We start from the raw sequence: 21,903 nt of genomic DNA on the forward strand, positions 1-21,903 counted from the left end.
TGAAAAAACATAACTAAATCTGAAAAAATCAAAATGAGGTGGTTCAAGTTCTACCTAAAACTCTTTTAATGGTCTACAAGATAAAAATGATCTATGGTTTTATGCCCTTCTCACACATGCCCAGTTTTAGCTCAAACATGCATTGTTCATATGATCATTTTTTAATTTTTTAGGATTTTTACCCAATTTTAGATAGACATAACTTTCTATACCAAGCTCCAATTTTAGTAAATTACTACTCATTTTAAAGATTTAAATAAGATCTATAAATCTACCAAATTTTCTGACCAAAATCCACTATTTGCCCAGACTTGTGTGGTCACCAATTTTTGCCCTTATTAGATTACTTTTATCCCTTTTTGGCTTTATTTTTGCAGATTCATGTTATATCAATTTATGCAAGTCATTTCTGAAGCTAACATCAACTAACATAATTTAACTATAATTTACAGCATAATATGGTCACTGGGTCATCCATCCATACTTATTACAAATTTACACAATATATGAAGAAAGATTCAACGTCAAGGCCACTTCCTTTCCTTTTTCTCTTGAACTTTCAACTCCTAAGTGGGGGAAATTTAAGCATAGAAAGAGGTGAAATTTTGGAAAAAAATCTCAGTAGTATAGAACCACAATAATAATGCCAACAATGCAAAGTAAGTCATCCTATGTGTCTAGCTATCAACATGCTTTCTTGCAAAATTCATGCCATGGTAATGGAGCAAAATGACATAAAATAACTCAATAATGCACTTAGCTAAGGCATAAATGCAAGGAGTTCAATACATTTCAAAATCACAAGCTCTATCACATCCTGGCATCAAGATAAATAGCAAATATACAATGTAAAGCTAATATCAAAATTGGAAATCCTAGCTACCTCTCTTTGAGTTTGTTCTCTTGCCTTTTAGCTCCTTCTCTTAATACTCCTCTAGAACTTTCTCAATGCCTATTAATCAAGCAATAGGATATTCCACATTACAACTCATACCACATCAAACACTTTCTAATCTCCCTTAGCCTTTTTTCTTGATTCTTTAGGAACATTATTTCTCCTTTGTTTTACTAACTCTCTTAGGCTTTTCTATATAATTTTGCATGTAGAATTCATATGTTAATTAATTTTATCAAAATCCAACTCCTCTAAAGATCTTCACTTGGCCAAACAAATAGGGTTTAAGGGTTTAAGTTTCCATTTTCAATTAAAATGCTTCCAAGCACTTTCCTTGGTGTTTCCTTACATGTTTTCATCATTTAAGCAAAATGGAAGCATTAAGTCAACTTGAATCAAACCTTAACCCCATGATCTCCTCTTGGCTGAATGCTATCATCAATCATGGTGATTTGGAATTCTTTCATAATTCATGCAATAACACATGTTTCCAACCATTTTCCATACTCTAATCCTTAAGTCATTCTCTAATTATGCTTATCAAATCATATAATAATTAGGGTAACATAATTCCTTAGGATTTTTAGTCACTAAGTTCCAATAAGATTAAATTCAAATCAACTACTAATCAATGTAATTAAGCCCTTAATAAAGGCTTAAACATACCTTGATTGCTTGCTTAAACTTGGCTAACCTCTCTTGCTCTTGTTAGTGGCAGTCTTACCAAAGAGGGGGGTGAATTGAGTGAGTTATAAAAATTTTCGAAATTAAACCAAAGAACTATCAGAAACAAAGAGTGTGAGTTTAGAATGATTTCACCGTAGAGAGGAAGACACAAGATTTATACTGGTTCGGTCTCAACCACTTGACCTACGTCTAGTCCTCAGAACACCTCTGAGTATTTCATTATGATCCAAGATTGACCGGGCTCTTGGCGCCTTAGTACACTAATTGAAACTCTCAACCACTCCCCCTTACTTCCCGTAAGGTTACAAACCCACTCAAGAGTCCACACCCTTGAGTATCACACAAACGTGATTAATGAATAGTAGATAAGCTCTCTTACAGAGTGAATAAACGATAATCACTAACGCTCGTTGTTACGGAAGAATAGAGTATTAAATGCAACAGTAAAAAATCAACAGAGGGTAGCTCGCGTATTCAATCTGTTCATTTAATGCTTCTTCGCGCCTTTTATAGTTGAGGTCATTTGGTAACCGTTAGACGGAAGAGCTTCTAGCCGTTGAGAGTCCAGTTGCATGTTTTTCTAGTTGCAACGGTTTTCCGCCAATAATGCTTCTGACAAGGTAGGTTACATGCTACTTGGACGACCGTTAGAGTACCGTTGGATTTTCTTCGTAATCTGTAAAAATATGTTAATCCAATAAGTTTTTCTCCGTAGAATAAGATCAAAAGTAGAACCGAACAAATGATAGAACGAATAATCATAGTTTATGATTAGAATCAATCGGTTGTTAGATGTGCTAGGTAGTAACTGATTGTGCTTGATCGAAGTGATGTTTGATTATTACTTGATTGATTAGCTTATCGATTATTCTGAGTGAAGGCTTTTGAACTAAATAACTAAGATTATCGATCAAGTGATGGATCAACTGTTTATCGATCAAGTGATCGATAAAAGGAAATGGTGACAATATACTATGATGCATAGACAATGAAGATCAAGGTTGCTTTTGATTTTGAAACTCTTTAAATAGTGAAACAAGAAATTTATGAAGGTTGAGAAAAGCTCGAATGATAAATTTTGAGAAACATCGAGACTTATGGTTTGAACTGAAATCGCCTCATGATCGAACAAGTGTTCGAACACTTGTTGATCGATCAGGTTATCGATAAATAGAGTGTCATAGAAATAACTTTTGGAACACTAATTTTCGAACACTTTATCGATAAATGGATGATGGATAACCTTATCGATAAACAATAAGCAAAAGTATATTTAGTGAAAACACAAGCTATGTGAGATGATCGAACAGGTGATCGATAATGTTATTGATAAAGAGATCTATTCTTGTAAAACCAAAAGATGATTTATCGATCATGTTATGTGAAAACAAGATAAACGTGAAGTGGTTATCGATAATATTATCGATAATCAGATTATCGATCCGGTGATCGAAGAGCCACGATGTGACAAAGATATGTTGATTATCAATCATGTGATCGATAATTTTCTTATCGATCAGGTGATCGATAAGCTGCTGAAATAAATTCCTGCACGAAAAGTTATGAGGCAATGTTTGATCATATTATCGATAAATGGTTGATCGATAATGTGATCGATAAATGGTGAAAAAAACAAAACATAGAATGAGTAAAGTGCATTACCATTTATTGTCTTCTCATTGATAATTGGTTTATCGATCAAGTGATCGATAAACACCTATCAAATTTGTATCCCGATTATCGATCAAGTGATCAATAATTTGTCCCAGATTTTCATATACAACTAAGAATGATCGATCAAATGATCGATCAACACATTATCTAACACGTTATCGATCAAAGTTTCTGCTGAGTTTACTTAATTAAACAGAGTTATTATCTATCAGCTTATCGATAAAACCTTGATCGATCAAATGATCAGTCAACATGCTGAAACACAAATTACTCACTTTGTTTTCATCAAAACCTTAATCCTAACATTCTCCCCCTTTTTGATGATGACAAAACATAGGTAAGAAATATCAACCAAGAAACATCAGAAACAGTAAATTAAACCAATAGATAAATCAAAGTAAGAAATATAATTTACTAAAGGCATGAACTGTTCAAGATACATCAATAAACACATAACAGCAAAGAGCTAAGCGTAAAAAAAATCAGAGAAAAGAAAAAAAAAAGACTCTAAGCATCAGAAAACAGACTCTAAGCATCAGAATCCTTCTCCCCCTTTTGTCAGCATCAGGTGGGGGAGAGGAAGGAGTAGAAACAGGTGGAATGGACAGGGGAATAGGAAGAGGTGGAAGGTGAAAGAGTAGAGAGAATGATGGAATATGAAGAGAAGGAACTAGCGGGGGAACAGTGATCAGGGCCAAAGTAGGAAAGGGAGTGGGAGAGGTAGGTGGTACAGATAGTGAAGTGGGAATAGGAGAAGTGGGTATAGTGGAGGTAAAAGGTCCAGGCTCATGATGAGGAGGAGATGGGGGATGATGGAGTAAGTCCTCAAAGCTAAAAGTAGTACTGGGGGTAGAGAAGTTGTTGCAGAGAGAGGCTACCATCCCTTTGAGCTCTCGAATCTCTCTGTCAACATAATCAAATCTATGAGAAACCTCCTTTTCCAAAACCATCATTGCTTATCAGTAAAGGTCTAGGATTTTGGTAACACCCTCAAATTTTCTGTCTGAGACTTCCCCATATTCTCGGGCAGTGACATAGACTCTTTTCTCAAACTCTTAAAGTTCAGCCTGAAATAGTTCCCTGAGAGATCTCTCCATAAATGAGGGTCCAGGGGCATGAGAAGGAACTGCAATGGATTCGGCCTCATCCTGAGTCCTAGAGGTGCTGACAGCTGGTTGCTTCCCTTTGTCCTTCTAAGGCACTTTTTGTGAGGGTCCGAAAGGTAGAGGAATCCTCATCTTGTGCAGCTGTGTAATCCCGAAAGCAGGAACCTTTGTCTTGGACTCTCCAGGCTCAAAAGGGGCAATGTTATTTGCCTGTAGGATGTATGTGGCCAACTGAGGGTAGGGCATTGGTGTAGACTTAGATTTGTTGAAAACAAAATCCTTCATCTCATTATAGATCAAAGTCCCTATATTAATCCTTTCTGCAGTGATTATCAGAGCCAGAAGCAAGTAATCATCTTGAGTTAAGTGTGAGAAGCTCTCGGATTTGTTGATCATACTTCTTGAATAGATATAGTGGATTATTCTGTAATAATCACACATCTGTTTAGGTGGGAAATTTAGCTCACCGGGGTACTCATCACTTTGCATCAAAATCTTATAAGCCTTAATTTCAGTCATATCTCCCCCTCTCACTGAATCTTGAGTTCCCAGCAACTCATTAATCTTATCAGCAGTAAGGTGGAAGGTTCTACCTCTCAGTTTGACCTTTAAATAGTCATTGACTAGATTATCCTGCTCATCACATTCTTCTACTGATTCCATATTACAATAGAATCTTTTAATTACTTCCGGACAAAATTCTCCATCAATTATCAGCCAGTTTGAATAATATGTCAGAGGATCACTCAAGTCCAACTTAATCTGTGTATTTTTCTTTAAACTTTCTATATCCACAGAAACAACAAGGCAAAATCTTCGGTTTGCAAAATCTGCCTTAAACGTAGCCGAATTCACATCCTTATCAAGGTTTCCAACCAGTAATTCAGAGAAATCAGATAGAATACCTTTAGATGGAATTTGTCGTGCTATCCCTTTACTGGCTCTCTGCTTTTTCTGCCTCGGTTGCTTAGGAATGGGAATTCTTAATGTGGTCTCCACAGCTTTCTGAACTGAAGCTTCGTCATCTGACTCGGTTTCCGATTCCTTAGTGACTACCGGTAGCTTGGATTTGGACCGGGGAGATTTTCTTAGAGGAACAGATTGCTCTTCGGCTCGACTTCCTCAGATTTTCAGGACACCTCTTTTCTTGGATGATTCTTCCCTCACTTTCAGTCTATACTGCTTTCTAGTGCCCGAGGGAGTAGTGTCGCTCGATTGGACTTGTTTCTCTGAGCCTTCTTCCCTTTCCACATTCGGCTGTTTCACTCACGCCATTTTGGAGGAACTGACGGAATTCAAAGAGATTAATCGGTTGGTAGAGAGTATTTCGAGTTTGGTGGTAGTCGAAAAGATGGTAGAGTTGGATTCGAGTGGATGGGTGACCAGAAATTTAATGGAATAGTGATTTTGGACAGTTGCTAGAAACAGGGGAGTGATTTTGATCGAGTTAGGGTTCGATAACTGACAGGGGTTTTGAAATTTTTAACGTTATAAAGTTCAAAATTATCGATCATGTTATCGATCAGCCTATAATCGATCACGTGTTCGATAAATATGAAGAACACATAAGAACACTGAAGGCAATTATCGATCACGTTATCGAACAAGGAATTATCAAACATGTTATCGATAAAATTAATAGAGGAGATGCGTACCTGGTCTGTTTTATCGATCAAATGATCGATAACCTACTTATCGATCAGCTTATCGATTAATGCTTACCAAAATTTGAGTAAATATCGCCAAAAACTTGCCGTTCCTGATCGATGTTCTGATCGATAATTCATTTATCAATCAGCTTATCGATAATCATCGTTCTGAATCTCTTCTTTTTCCACACATGCCATATTTATCGATCAAGTAATCGATAAATTGCTTCTTTGTGGCTTCATGATTATCGATCTCCTGTTCGATCATTCCATACTCTGTTTACCTCTGTTTTCTTCGACAAAACAGAGCTTCCTGCAAAACAAATTTCTATCCACTCCGATGCTTAAGTTAGTCATTTAATTATTAAAACATTATATTTAAAGATTGAAATTTGAGAGATAATGTGAGATTTCTTACAACTTATTGGGATTTACTATTCCTAATTCTCTTCGAAAGAAGTTGAACTTTTGTTGATCTAGAGGTTTCATGAAGATGTCGGCTATTTGATATTCAATGGGGATGAATTCTACCTTTAACATCTTTCTTTTGAACATAATCTCGAATGAAATGATGTCGAACATCGATATGCTTAGTTCGGGCATGATGGACTGGATTTTTGGACATACTTATCATACTTGTGTTGTCACATAGGATTGGAATCTCTCGTAAGTTGATTCCTAGATCCTGTAGTTGTTGCTTTAACCATAGAATCTGAGCACAACAACTTGCAATGGCCACATATTCTGATTCCGTTGAGGAGATTGCTACAGTATTTTGCTTTTTGCTTGACCACGAGACAAGACACCATCTGAAAAATTAACATTGTCCACTGGTGCTTTTTCTATTTGTTTTATATCCTCCATGGTCTGTGTCTGAATATCCCATTAGATATTCTGCTCCCTTCTTTGGATACCAAATTCCCAGATTTTGAGTTCTGACAAGGTATCTGAGAATTCTCTTGACGGCTTCATCATGTGACTCTTTTAGAGCTGATTGATATCTTGCGCACATTCCCACACTAAATTGTATATCTGGTCTACTAGCAGTGAGATATAGTAATGAACCAATATTCCTCTATATCTGGTCAGATTCACGTCCTTGTCGTTTTCATCTGCGTCTAGCGAGATGGTTGAGCTCATCAGAGTTTTTACACTTTTGGCATTTTCTAATCCATATTTCTTTAGTAACTCCTTCAGATACTTTGTCTGGGATATAAATATGCCATTTTTCTTCTGCTTGATTTGTAATCCCAGAAAGAAATTCAGCTCTCCCATCATCGACATTTCGAACTCTCCCTGCATTAGCTTAGCAACTGTTGACAAAGATCTTTATTAGTAGCTCCAAAAATAATATCATCCACATAAATTTGAACAATCAAAAGATCTTTTCTATTTCTTTTAATGAAAAGAGTAGCATATACTTTGCCTCTTTCAAATCCTTTTTCTATCAGAAAATTGCTAAGTCGTTCATACCAAGCTCTAGGAGCTTGTTTTAAACCATACAAAGCCTTTTTTGGTTTGTAAACGTGATCAGGAAAGTTTGAATTTTCAAAACCAGGAGGTTGTTCGATAAAAACTTCTTCTAAAATATATCCGTTCAAAAATGCACTTTTAACATCCATTTGATAGAGTTTGAAATCTTTAATGCAAGTAAAGGCTAAAAGTACCCGTATGGCCTCCAATCTAGCTACTGGAGCATAAGTTTCTTCATAATCAATCCCTTCTTCTTGATTGTATCCTTTAGCCACCAATCTGGCTTTGTTTCTGATGATTTGTGCATACTCATCTAGCTTATTTTTAAATACCCATTTGGTGCCTATGACCGGATGATCATTAGGTCTGGGTACCAGTTCCCAAACTTGGTTTCTCTCGAATTGGTTGAGCTCTTCCTGCATTGCGACTATCCAGAATTCGTCAGATAGGGCCTCGTCAACATTGGTAGGTTCAATGTGGGATATGAATACAGAGAAGCGCACTTCATTGAACACTTGTCTCTGGGTTTTAACCCCTTCATTGACTTTAACAATGACTTGTTCCAGTGGATGGTCTCGGATATGTCTCCAAGCCATAAGCTGCTCTAAATTTTCTTGTGAAGAAGATTCATTCAAATAATTTTTGTTTTCTAAATGTTCTTCTGAAGGTAATTTGTTTGAAGACTTGTTTAAATCCAATTTTTGAAAATTTTGAACGATCTTGGCATCATCATCTAGAGGTTTTAAAGTTAGTTCGGTTTCAGCAAACACAACATGAATTGATTCTTCAATTGTAAAAGTACGTTTGTTAAAAACCCTATAAGCTTTACTACGATTAGAGTAACCAAGAAATAAACCTTCATCAGCTTTAGGATCGAATTTACCGAGATTCTCTTTGTTGTTGTTGTGAATGTAGCACTTACTCCTGAAGATCTTTAGATGAGCCAGATTAGGCTTTCTTTCTTTGTATAGCTCATATGGTGTTTTCCCGAGCAACGTTCTAATGTAGGCTCTAGTAGAGATGTAGCAAGCCGTGCTCATTGCTTCTGCCCAGAACACTTGTGAAATTCCTTTGTCGTTCAGTATTGCCCTTGCCATTTCTGTGAGCACTCTGTTTTTCCGTTCGACAACACTGTTTTGTTGAGGAGTCCTTGGTGCTGAAAAATTGTGATCAATTCCATGCTCGTCACAGTAGTCGGTGAATTTTTTGTTTTCAAATTCTCCTCCGTGATCAAACCTGATTGATACAATGGAAATACCTTTCTCATTTTGGACCTTTTTGGCAAAAACAATGAAGGCATTAAATGTTTCATCTTTAGAGGAAAGAAACAAAGTCCAAGTGAATCTTGAATAGTCATCAACTATCACAAGAGTGTACAGGTTTCTGCTGAAACTTTTCACTCTCGACCAACCAACCAAATCCATATGAAGCATTTGGAGTGGCCTTTCGATTGAGACTATCTTCTTTGATTTAAACGAAGACTTTGTTTGTTTACCCTTCTGATAGGCGTCACAAATAATATCATGTTCATACTGAATTTTTGGTAAACCAACAACCAAATCCCTTTTTGTTAATTTTGAAAGTTGATTCATGTTAACATGTACAAGACATTTATGCCAAACCCAACTTTCCTACTTTTTACTAATAAAACAGTTTTTAGAAGATTTAGAATCAATTTGAAGTGTATAACAGTTACCGTCCCTTAGAGCTCTCAGCTTTATATTCAATTGCTCTTTCTTCAATGGCATGTCGTCTTTGCTTATTACTAAGCATTCTTCTGAATCAAAGATCACCCAGTTATTTTATCAGTACTCTAACTAACACTGAGTAGATTGTGGCACAGTCCTTCCACGTAGTATACATCTTCAACCTTCATTCCTTTGTTGCTCCCTATCTCTCCAATTCCAGTAATTTTTCCAGATTGATTGCCATCGAAACTTACTTTGCCTCCGTCTTTTGGTTTGAGCGATGTGAACTTCTCAGTATCACCTGTCATATGTCTAGAGCATCCACTGTCGATGTACATTTGTTTGTTCTAGATGCTTTGAGGCATACCTGCAACAACACAATCATGTTTTAGGTAACCATACCTTCTTGGGTCCTTTTTGGTTAGTATGAGTTGTCCTAGGCACATAAGTACCTTTAGGCACCCATTTTAATGTTCCGTAAATCCCTTTCTTCTTGTGATAACAAGAAGAGGTTGTATGACCTTTACGGTTGCAATAAGAGCAAAGTGAAAATGGATTAGAGGAATGAATAGTATTTCTAAAGAATGTAAGATATGATCGACCACTACTCTTCTTTTCCTTCGACTTATCCCGAACAGGATCATATCCTATTTCGGTTTTATCCATCGAACATCGTTAAGCTCCCAAAATCACTTTGAGCATTTCACTACCCTTAGTGAATTTTTCTAAGGTTTTTGTGAGATCCTCGGCATTCTTTCTGTTCTTTTCACATTCCATGCATTCTGGAGGCGGGACTACGTTGTCTTTAGGCTTCATTTGCGGTTCTTCTAGGAACTTTATTCTTTTCTTGGAGCTTACCAACTCCTTTGCAATTCTTACTAATTCTAAATGTAATGCATTATATTCGGACTGTAATTCATCATAAGAGGGTTCAGAAGTGATTACCTCATCTATCTCTGATTCTTCGTCTTCCTGAGCCACGAGACAGATGTTGGCAGTTTCTTCATCATCACTTTCTTCTTCTTCTTCTTCTTCCGAAGAGCTGTCACCCCAGATTGATGTGACAAAGGCTTTCTTCTTTCTAAATCTTTCTTTCTTCTTTTCTTTGTCCTTCATCTTGGATAGTTGGGGACACTTTGCTTTTATGTGTCCTGGTTTCTTGCATTCGAAGCAGATGATCGGTTCTTTTGACTCATTCTGAGTTGTTGAGATTCTGCGTTTTGACTGGAACTTCCTTCCAACTCTGCTCTTGTAGAATTTCTTGAATCTTTCTGACAATAAGACCCATTTCATCATCCTCCAAGTCTTTCTTGTTTTCATCTTCGCTTTCTTGAGTTTTAAGAGCGATACTTTTGCGGTTCTTCTCGTTCATCTCCTTTTTGTATCTTTGCTTACTCTCATATTCTGCAAGGCTTCCGAATAGCGCTGCAATAGAGCCAATTGATTCTCCCTTTATTTCTTCAATTGCTGTTAGCTTTGGCTCCCATTCTTTTGTGAGACCACTTAACATTTTTCTCATTTGGTCCTCCTGACTATACTTCTTTTCGAGTGCCGTGAGATGCTTTATGAGATGTGAAAATCTGACTTCCATGTCTCGGACACTTTCACCATCCTTCATTCTGAATAGCTCAAATTCTGTGGTGAGAGTATTGATTCTACTCTATTTTACACCGGTGGTCCCTTCGTGAGCTATCTCCAGTGCTTCCCATATTTCTTTTGTTGTTTCTAGACTAGAAACTCAGAAGTATTCACATTGCCTCAGTGCAAAGGTGAGTATGTTGATGGCTTTGTCGTTTAGGGTCACCAACTTTCTGTCTTCTTCATCGAACTCTCTAGGACTCTTGCGTACTTGCTGTCTGTCTACAGTTTTCATAGGGACGTAGTTACCATGCTCTATCACGTCCCATAATCCATACTCGGTTGCTTTGATGAAGATTTTCATCCTCATCTTCCAGAAGGTATAGTTTTCACCATTGAAGCCTGGCGGTTTGGACGTTGAACATTCTTCAGGCAGCACGCTGTCTCCGAATCCTACCATGGGATCTCTCTTCGGACTGTTAAGTCTTTACTAAAGAGACCTGCTCTGATACTAAATGTTGGCAGTCTCACCCAAGAGGGGGTGAATTGGGTGAGTTATAAAAATTTTCGAAATTAAACCAAAGAACTATCAGAAACAAAGAGTGTGAGTTTAGAATGATTTCACCGTAGAGAGGAAGACACAAGATTTATACTGGTTCGGTCTCAACCACTTGACCTATGTCCAGTCCTCAGAACACCTCTGAGTATTTCACTATGATCCAAGATTGACCGGGCTCTTGGCGCTTCAGTACAGTAATTGAAATTCTCAATCACCCCCTTACTTCCCGTAAGGTTACAAACCCACTTAAGAGTCCACACCCTTGAGTATCACACAAACGTGATTAATGAATAGTAGATAAACTCTCTTACAGAGTGAATAAACCATAATCACTAACGCTCGTTGTTACGGAAGAACAGAGTATTGAATGCAACAGTAAAAAATCAACACAGGGTAGCTCGTGTATTCAATCTGTTCATTTAATGCTTCTTCGCGCCTTTTATAGTTGAAGTCATTTAGTAACCGTTAGATGGAAGAGCTTCTAGCCGTTGAGAGTCCAGTTGCGTGTTTTTCCAGTTGTAACGGTTTTCCGCCATTAATGCTTCTGACAAGGTAGGTTACAGGCTACTTGGACGTGTTGGAAACTGTGCCCTAGGGGCCAATCATTATGTTATGAACATTGTTGATTTATGAATTTATTAATTACATTATCATATTATTTGCATGTTTACTGTGATGACTATCCTTGGATAACTCATGATTTATCCGTCCCTGGTCTGTCATCTATGTGGGAGTAGAGATGAAATAAGACCAATATGACTTTAAAGATATATAGAGATATAAATTAAAGTCATAGGCACATGTAAGAGTACAAGGTGTTGGACCGACCTGCTATAAGAGAGCTGCATGGGTTAAGTCACAAGCTTCTCTCATATACAAACCATGTCACTGAACCCTTTGACCTGAGATCATCATGCATTCCTACATGAGAAACGCTCAGCTTTGACCTAGTCAAAAGTCACTTTTGACCGAGTGATCATAAAGACTATGTTCAGGCTTAGTGGTTTTTCATGCGGAGGAATGTGAATGGTCAAGATGGAATTTGTCCCTCACATTCGTAGAGAGATATTACTGGGCCCCTCGATGAGTGAGTCTGAGAAATGTATGGCCATACTATAATGGAAAGGTAGTTCCATTTCTATACTCAGACTACTCAGGGATCAAGAAAGTAACGGTCATGAATAGGAGGATGACGTTCTCCATGCCTCATCCATGACCAAAATGTCGTGTGACAAAAGGGACGTGATATGGTTGTATGAAAGGTTACGTCGTTCAACGATCCTCATATGATTTGGGTAGTCGTGATGTCTTGCTAGAGACCGCTTACGACTTGTGAGTCATTATAGTTAATGGCCCACTACCAACTTCATATGGGCCTACAGGGTTGCACACAAAATAGCCCAACACGAGTTATGATGTCTAGATTCATTGAATCTAAGATATGTCCAGATTCAATGAATAATATAGGGTGGACGTGTATATATATATAAATTCGTATATATATACATATTATATAAATATAAGAGATATTAATTGTTAGATTTAATTTATAAGGATAAATTAGATCTATGTAAATTAATTCCGTCATATCTTTATTTTGAATTAAATAAATAGGTGAATTAAATCTGTGAGACGAATTTAATATAAACTGTATTTATTTAATTGTTCTCTTATCTGATTAGGCAATATTTGATATTGCATTAATTTCAAAATTAATCTAGGATTAATTCCGAAATTAAATATCATTCATAATACCTATAGCATCCTATATATTTGATATTAGGAGCTAGGGTTTTAGTGTGTGAGAGGGCGAAAGCTTGCAGATAAGAGACGGCCAAAAATAGAGAGAGGAGGACGGATTCTTTGAAAAACCCTAGACGGACAAAGAGGCGCTAGCACGTCGTTCGTGACTGGAGAGCTATTCGTGTGGATATCGGTAGAGGAAGCCGACCAGAGTTGTCGACTTCGAGCGACAAAGGAGGCAAGCAGAGGCATCCTGAACGGCGGAATTACCGAGCCACCAAGAAATTGAACATCGAAGGTAATGCTTCTTACTACTTGATGTAAACACGATCGGTAGATCTGGGCAAGGGATTGAAATTCTTAAATTTATTTTCCGTTGCGCGTTTTTCAATTCCCTTCAGGACGACCGTTGGAGTACCGTTGGATTTTCTTCGTAATCTGCAAAAATATGTTAATCCAATAAGTTTTTCTCCGTAGAATAAGATCAAAAGTAGAACCAAACAAATGATAGAACGAATAATCATAGTTTATAATTAGAATCAATCAGTTGTTAGATGTGCTGTGTAGTAACTGATTGTGCTTGATCGAAGTGATGTTTGATTATTACTTGATCGATCAGCTTATCGATTATTCTAAGTGAAGGCTTTTGAACCAAATAACTAAGATTATCGATCAAGTGATGGATCAACTGTTTATCAATCAGGTGATCGATAAAAGGAAATGGTGACAATATACTATGATGCATAGACAATGAAGATCAAGGTTGCTTTTGATTTTGAAACTCTTTAAATAGTGAAACAAGAAATTTATGAAGGCTGAGAAAAGCTCGAATGATAAATTTTGAGAAACATCGAGACTTATGGTTTGAAATGAAATCACCTCATGATCAAACAAGTATTCGAAAACTTGTTGATCGATCAGGTTATCGATAAATAGAGTGTTATAAAAATAACTTTTGGAACACTAATTTTCGAACACTTTATCGATAAATGGATGATAGATAACCTTATCGATAAACAATAAGCAAAAGTATATTTAGTGAAAACACAGGCTATGTGAGATGATCGAATAGGTGATCGATAAAAGGTTGATCGATAATGTTATCAATAAAGAGATCTATTCTTGTAAAACCAAAAGCTGATTTATCAATCATGTTATGTGAAAACAAGATAAACGTGAAGTGGTTATCGATAATATTATCGATAATCAGATTATCGATCCGATGATCGAAGAGCCACGATGTGACAAAGATATGTTGATTATCAATCATGTGATTGATAATTTTCTTATCGATCAGGTGATCGAGAAGCCACTGAAATAAATTCCTGCATGAAAAGTTAAGAGGCAATGTTCGATCATATTATCGATAAATGGTTGATCGATAATGTGATCGATAAATGGTGAAAAAAACAAAACATAGAATGAATAAAGTGCATTACCATTTATCTATCTTCTCATCGATAATCGGTTTATCGATCAAGTGATCGATAAACACCTATCAAATTTGTATCCTAATTATCGATCAAGTGATCGATAATTTGTCCCAAATTTTCATATACAACTAAGAATGATCGATCAAATGATCGATCAACACATTATCTAACACGTTATAGATCAAAGTTTCTGCTGAGTTTACTTAATTAAACAGAGTTATTATCTATCAGCTTATTGATAAAACCTTGATCTGATCGATCAACATGCTAAAACACAAATTACTCACTTTGTTATCATCAAAACCTTTTTTTTTGGTGAATAGTACGGGGCTCTAAGGCCCAATATTATTGAATCCTCACTGATCTTGGGAGAGCAACACCCACCCAATCAGCAAATAACAACCTTCTTACAACCTGGGGAGGACTTTCAAAAATCATCTCCTCCATATCTATCATAAGACTATAGCTAGCAAGGCAATCCGCGACAGTATTGCCTTCCCTATATACATGCTGTATCCTAACATTCACAAATCTATCAAGTTCAGCCTTTACAATTTTTAGTAAGCTAGAGTTACAATCAAAATCATCAATTATACTATTTAGAATATTAACAACAGCTAGGGAGTCACATTCCACAATCAAATGCTTGATCCCAGCCCTATAAGCCATCTGCAATCCAGATATCACAGCCCATATTTCAGCCTTTATAGTCAAGCAAGACCCTAGTTTTTTTGAGAATCCCTTGATCCATTTCCCATTGCACCCCCTTAACAGACCACCACATCCAGCCAATCTATTCCCACCCTTTGAAGCTCCATCCGTGTTTAATTTCACCCAACCATTCTCTGGAACTTCCCATCGAATAAGCCTCTCATATCTCTTACCAACAAGCCCATCAGTGCAGCACAAAGTATTTCTAACTTCAGCTAGGTATCTTCTAACCACAGCACTTCTGTCATTTGGCATTTCAAAACCATTCTCAAATAAACTTTTGTTTCTCCAATTCCATAATAACCAGCAAGTAATTCCAAATTCAGCAACCTTCCTCTCATCTTTATTGCTCAAACACCATCTGAACCACTCTTTATCCTTTAGTAGGTAAAAACTTGAGTTGTAATTACTCTCTCCTAACTGTCCCCATAGCTCTTTAGCACAAGTACAATCCCGCAGAACATGCATACTAGTTTTAGGTTCCACATTACATTTGTAACATAAAGCATTACCTCCCATTAGCCTGCTTCTCCTTTCTGCAGTAAACAACCGGTTGTGACTAGCCACCCACAGGAACACTTGAATTCTTCTAGGCCCCTTCCAGTGCCAAATCTTCCTCCACAACACATCCACCTCACCATCCTCCTTCTTCAGTAAGTTGTACATGTCAGCCACACTGTACTTGTTCTGTAATGCTGACCCCCATCTAATTACATCATCTCCATAATCAGCATTAGGAGGTGGTACAGCACGTATGATGTTCCTCCCTTTTTCTGAAACACACGTGTCCAGCTTTGCATAGTCCCATTGTCCATTATTATCCACCATATCCTTAACTCTACAATCCAGATTTATATTGTCAACCTGGACTGTACATTCATCTTCTAGTTTAACTCCTTGATCAACCCAATAGTCCCTCCAAAATCTGATTTTCTCACCATTACCCACTTCCCAGCACACAAATTGATTCACTTGGGGCCATAGACGAGCCACATTTTTCCAAACCTCAGAATCTGTATTTTTGACACTACATTCATCAATTAGGGTCATACGTCTACTATACTTCCCTATTAAAACCATAGAGCATAGGTTACTCTTCTTTGCAACTAAATTCCATCCTACTCTACCTAAAAGAGCATCATTCATTACACCCAAATCTTTTAAGCCATACCCCCCTTTCTCCTTGCTTGTACACAATAAATCCAAACCAATAGCATGAATTTTTCTTCTTTCCTCATCACTATTCCAAATAAAGTCTCTCTGCAACTTTTCCAATTGTTTCTTCACACCTACAGGTATAAAGGAGTGCTGCATATGAAAATTTGTCAATTGGTTTGTCACAGATTGCACAAGAGTAAGTCTCCCTGCGAACGATAGATTCTATTTTTTCCACCCACTCAACTTATTCTGCATTTTATCAATTAAAAATTGAAACTTCTCCTTATTACTCCTCCCCTTTGTAATATAGGCACCCAAATACCTCCCTAAATCCTCCATTTTCCTGAAGCCTGTTAACTCACAAATCTCATTCTGCATTCTTCTCTCAGTATTCTTAGAAAAGAAAACACTGGTTTTGTCTATGTTGATCTTTTGGCCAGATACATAACCAAACTTTTCTAGCACCTCAACAACATTTGTAGCCTGATCCAAATTTGCTTCACAAAATAATAAAACATCATCAGCAAACAACAGATTTGAGATAGCAGTGCCCTTTCTTCCCATTCTTATTGGATTCCACTTTTTCAAATTAACACTGTCAACAATCAAATGTGTTAACTTCTCCATTCCTAGAACAAACAAGTAAGGTGACAGGGGATCACCTTGTCTCAAGCCCCTTGTAGGTATAAAAGCCTCTCTTTTCACACCATTCCACATAAGAGCCAAAGTAGAAGTGCTAATACACATCTTAATGACCTTTATAACATGTTCATCCAATCCAATTTCATTCAAAACCTTTTCAACAAAACACCAAGACATTCTATCATATGCCTTTTCAAGGTCTATCTTTATTGCCATAAATCCCTTTTTACCACTCATTTTATACATCGAGTGAACCATCTCTTTAGCAATTATTATATTATCATGGTACTTCTTTTAGGCACAAAACTAGTTTGGAAAGGAGAAACTAGTTTATCCATGATAGGTTTTAATCTATTCACAATCAGCTTTGTCAAACCTTTGTACAACACATTACACAAAGCTATGGGTCTGAATTAACTTACCAATTCTGGTCTTTCAACTTTGGGAATCAACACCAATAGCGTGTTATTGATTTCCTGAACCCTTTCTGGATGCTCCCACAGTTCAGCCAGTAGCTTATACACTGAGTCCCCCATAATGTGCCAATTATGATGATAAAACACAACTGGAAATCCATCTTCCCCTAGAGCCTTAAGTCCCCCCATTTGGAAAAAAGCAGTCTTCACCTCTTCCCTACTAATTCTTCGGCCCATTCTGGATAAAACACTACTGTTGACACTCCCCCAACCTTGATTAGTTGCAATCCAGCCCCTGTCAACAATTTCTTCTCTGAATAAAGAAGCATAAAAGTCTTGAAACAGATTTACAATCTGTGACTCCTCCTCTACCCACTTTCCTTCACTGTCTTTCAGCATTTTTATTTTATTCTTTCTTCTTCTTATCAAGGTTTTGGTATGGTAATACCTTGTATTTCTATCCCCTTGGTCAATCCACCTCCCCCTCGATTTTTGAAACCATAGCATCTCTTCTTGCTTCAAAGTTTCCATCAATTCCCATTCTAGTTCTTTCTCAAGATTAATGAGGAATGGGTTTCCATTCCTATCCAGACTTCTCTGCACACCAAACAAGCGATTTAGCAAATTTTTCTTTCTCACCTCAATCCTCCCAAAAACATCTCTATTCCACTGAATCAGATCAGCTTTTAAATTTTCCAAGCTTCTATGAGTTTCCATTCTACTACTCCAACAATTTCTCATCATATCATCAAATTGATTATGCATCTGCCATGCTGCCTCAAATCGAAACATCCTTCCTCTTGCAGGTTGGTTTTCAGGAAACAAGTCGACTAGCATAGGATGGTGATCTGAACAAATTCTAGGAACAATTTTTACTTCAGCATCTGCAAACTTATACTGCCACTGATCATTTGAAAGTACTCTGTCCAGCCTTTTAAACACTCTGTCCAAGCCTTCCCACTTTGGCCCTTTCCAAGTGAAAAAAGGGCCCTTCGTATCAACGTCTATAAGATTATGATGCTGTATCCAATCACCAAATCTTCTACACCATGCTTCATTTACTCTTCCACCTCCTTTTTGCTCCAAAGGTGTCTTTATCTCATTAAAGTCCCCAGCTATCATCCAGGGATCATGCACATTACTTGCTAGATTGCCAAGTTTTTCCCAAAACCTTAATCCTAACAGCTCTTTCTCTTCTTTCTTTTCTCTCTTTCTCTCTCTTAAATTCACGAGCAAAACATTCTCATTTTATGTTCACTAGCTTGGCCGACTAGTGAGGAATGTGGGGGGTATTTATAGGCAAATTTTTACCCTTGGTTTGCCTTGCTTTTTCCTTGGGAAACTTGAAAATTCCAAGGCCACTTGTCCCTTAGTAATGTCATTTTTGTCAAGTTGTAGCCAAGTGACTTATGAGATGTCTTCTATCCATGGTTACTCCCTTATGATTTAGCCAAGTAACACCCTTAGGCTTCCTAAACATTAATGTCCATCTTCTAGATAAGCCATCTCACTAGCCACCTAATTACACAAGTGTGAAAAATAATAATTTTTGTATTAATTCACTTATTTTCTTCCAATTTTGCCCTTAACAATTTGTATAATTCCATCCATGTTCTTCTCCTCCCTTTTGGCATCATATTATGCCATTCTTAGAATCTATGCTTACGTAACTTACAGTTCCATACTTTTGTCATTTACACGAGCATAGCCTTCGCTTTTAAGCATTTCATCGTTGCTACTAGCATTATTTTTGTTATTTAGGCACACTCTTTCAAGATAATGCCATGACAGTATACCTATCTTTATGGTATTCCACTATACCATGTCATTTCAAGTTCCTCTAACACTGCTTTTATCAGGTCTTTTTCGCATACACTGTTATTCTCATATTTACCTTAAGAGCATATCTCCTTTCTTTCACATTCTCATTTCATATTTAGCTTGCTTGAGTGTATACCGTTTAGGACATACAGCTCTCAACTCTTTCCAACTTTTTCCTGTCTTACTTTTCTTTATTGACTAGATTAGAATTGTGCTCAGTCCAGTCAACAACAAAGGTATCTTGCGACAAGTCAAGGGTACTCTCTCTGTACTAGTCGACCATTGAAGGAGGTTTCTGTCACATCCCACCAATTTTAACCATAGGAGTATGAATAATAAATTAGACAAAGGGTCAAGTAGTAAAGTAGATTCAGAGGTTAAGTAACTTTTGAGTTGAGATCTGACTCTTGTCCAGGATGATAGTTTTGAAATTATCAGTCTAGGACAAAATGGGAAAATTAGAGAAAAATTCTAGAAAATTCTCAGAAAATAGTAAAAGATAAATTAGGAGGTTTGGAATCCTATTTGAGGCCTTGGAGGTGGAAATAGCATGAAAATAATTTATTACAGAAATTTCTATAAATAAAGGATTTTTCGATAAAATAGTGAAAAATTAGCTAGAAATAATTATTTTAAATATGCAAAGGCCTCAATAATTATGAAAAAAATATGAAAAAATTATTTGAGAATTTATTTGAGTTTATAAAATTATTTCCAGGCCCTGGAGGTGAAAGGATTAATTTTAGAATATTTATTACCAAAATCTTATTGGTAAAGCCCAATTTCAGAGAAAATTCAATACAGATAGTTAGAGGTTGAGATAAATTCTAAAAAAATTTAGGAGACCTTCCTATATTAAAATATGATTTTAGATGGGCAAAAATGAATTTTTAAAGGTCCAAAATATTATTAAAAATTAGATAGGAATCGGGTAAAAAATATTTGGAGTTTTTTTTTTGGTTGCCCACCCAGTTCACCGGAGCTTTGCTCCGGCTACATCTGGATCTGACCCGCGTTGTGCACCTGGCTGTAGTGGGTGAGTCTCCTAACAGGAATTTTGGCATACGCTGAGGCTCGAACTCGAGATCTTGCTTAAGCGATACCAAGCCGCTTACCACTTGGACCAACTCCCGTTGGTAAAAATATTTGGAGTTGAAGGGTAATATTTCTTCCTTCTTTCTCCAGCCCATTAGGCATGATTTTGGGCCAAAAAAGCCCAAAAATTTTGTGGTCCATGAAGCCCACATGATTAAGGAATAAAATATTAGAAAATTATCACATGGTTTATCCTAAACATCATGACACTTGGGATACTTGGACACTCCAAATTTTCTGTAGCTTACATGGCCTTTCCCTTTCAGATTTTTGTGCGACACTTGGAGCTAGGGGAGGCCAAATTTTTGCTCTATAAAATACCCCTCCCATGCTCCTCAATTTTGGACATTTTAACACTCTAAGAGGGGGAGGTTTTTCTGCAGAAAAACTGATCCTAAAGAGCCAAAAACATGCAGGATTTAGCCAAAAATTATCAAGCAAGAATCAAGGATTAATCAAGGTATGTTAAAGCTTTTATTTGACTATGTTTCTAGCTAGTTTCAAGTGAAATTTGGTGACAAAACTCCTAAGGTACATGCTGTCCAAAATTTCAAAATATTGAAGAATGATTAGGAAAGGATAGAAACCATGATTTAGAGCTTGGATTGGCTTGCTTGGTTGATGTATTAATTGATTTTTGAAAGAAAGTCCAAGTTCTTTAATTAAGGGAGCAATTCGGCCAAGCTTGGTTCTTTGGATCAGAGATTGTTTCTGTTACATCCAGTAATATGTTAATTAGAAATAAAGATATTCCTAAATAATTAAAGGTAAAAAAGGATAAGGAGAAATAGAAGATTTATTGTAGAAAATAATTATTATGATTGTTCAAGTTAATTATGAAAATTTGACTATTTAAGGAAAATTGGTCAAAAATAATTATGAAAAATATTTCTAAACCTCAGAAAATTAAGAAAAAATAAGGATAATGTTCCTTAAGAATTATATGAAGTTATATAATTGGTTTTATGACCAAATTACCCTTGAAAAAATTACAAAGAAATTTAAGGGTGATTTAGGCTAAATATTTGGAAGGAGAATAAAATCCCAAGAAAATTCCTATGATGTCCCAAGGAATTATAAGAGATTATGGGATTAAAATGAGACCCTCAGATATCCAAGATTTTTCCTAATTATTTGGACAAGTGGAAAAATCAATAATAAGTGGAAAATAGTTTTCCTTTTTATTTAATTAATGAAAAATTGAGTTTGAGCTAAAGAGGGCATTTTGGGAAGAAAAAAAATGAGGAGAATAAATTATGGATCTAATAGAAAATAATTACAGAGGCCAGAGTACTGTAATTATAGAAAAAAAAAATTAAACTTGGAGTAAAAGTGCACCGATAAAGTGAAGACTAGAGTCTTGCACTTTAAATGGCCCACATTTTGCCATGTGCCAAGCCCCTAATGGAGAAGATTTGAATTTGCCAAGTGTCACGCCTCAAGGAGAGAGGATTTTGACTTTTGGTAATTAATTTCATTTGGATTTAGTTAATTAAAAAAGAGAAAGTAAGAGTAAAAGGGGGATTGACACTTGTATCTTCATTTAAGATGGTGGTTGAGATATTTTGCTCATTA

General features: G+C 36.5%; 2 protein-coding genes across 2 annotated transcripts; both read right to left on the reverse strand.

Annotated features, from left to right (window-relative positions):
• Window positions 1-3,783: 3,783 nt before the first annotated feature.
• Window positions 3,784-4,137, reverse strand: LOC114756539 (proline-rich receptor-like protein kinase PERK2; the record flags this gene model as incomplete). The annotated part of the gene is made up of 1 exon (XM_028945489.1): window positions 3,784-4,137. A coding segment is annotated over exon 1 (354 nt), but the record flags the coding sequence as incomplete, so codon positions are not given.
• A 13,272-nt stretch (window positions 4,138-17,409) lies between these two features.
• On the reverse strand, window positions 17,410-18,534 carry LOC114756538 (uncharacterized). Its single transcript, XM_028945488.1, has one exon. It carries the CDS (start codon window positions 18,532-18,534, stop codon window positions 17,410-17,412), a length of 1,125 nt encoding a protein of 374 aa, XP_028801321.1.
• Between the last annotated feature and the right edge of the window lie 3,369 nt (window positions 18,535-21,903).

The sequence above is a fragment of the Neltuma alba genome, unplaced genomic scaffold (genome assembly GCF_004799145.2).
Source record: "Neltuma alba isolate B1F8T4 unplaced genomic scaffold, ASM479914v2 tig00010432_pilon, whole genome shotgun sequence".
In the NCBI taxonomy this organism is placed as follows: domain Eukaryota; kingdom Viridiplantae; phylum Streptophyta; class Magnoliopsida; order Fabales; family Fabaceae; genus Neltuma; species Neltuma alba.

Bases quoted from the DNA above. Each gene is read 5' to 3' on its own strand.
- LOC114756538 (XM_028945488.1), bottom strand. From the start codon at position 18,534: ATGATAGCTGGGGACTTTAATGAGATAAAGACACCTTTGGAGCAAAAA.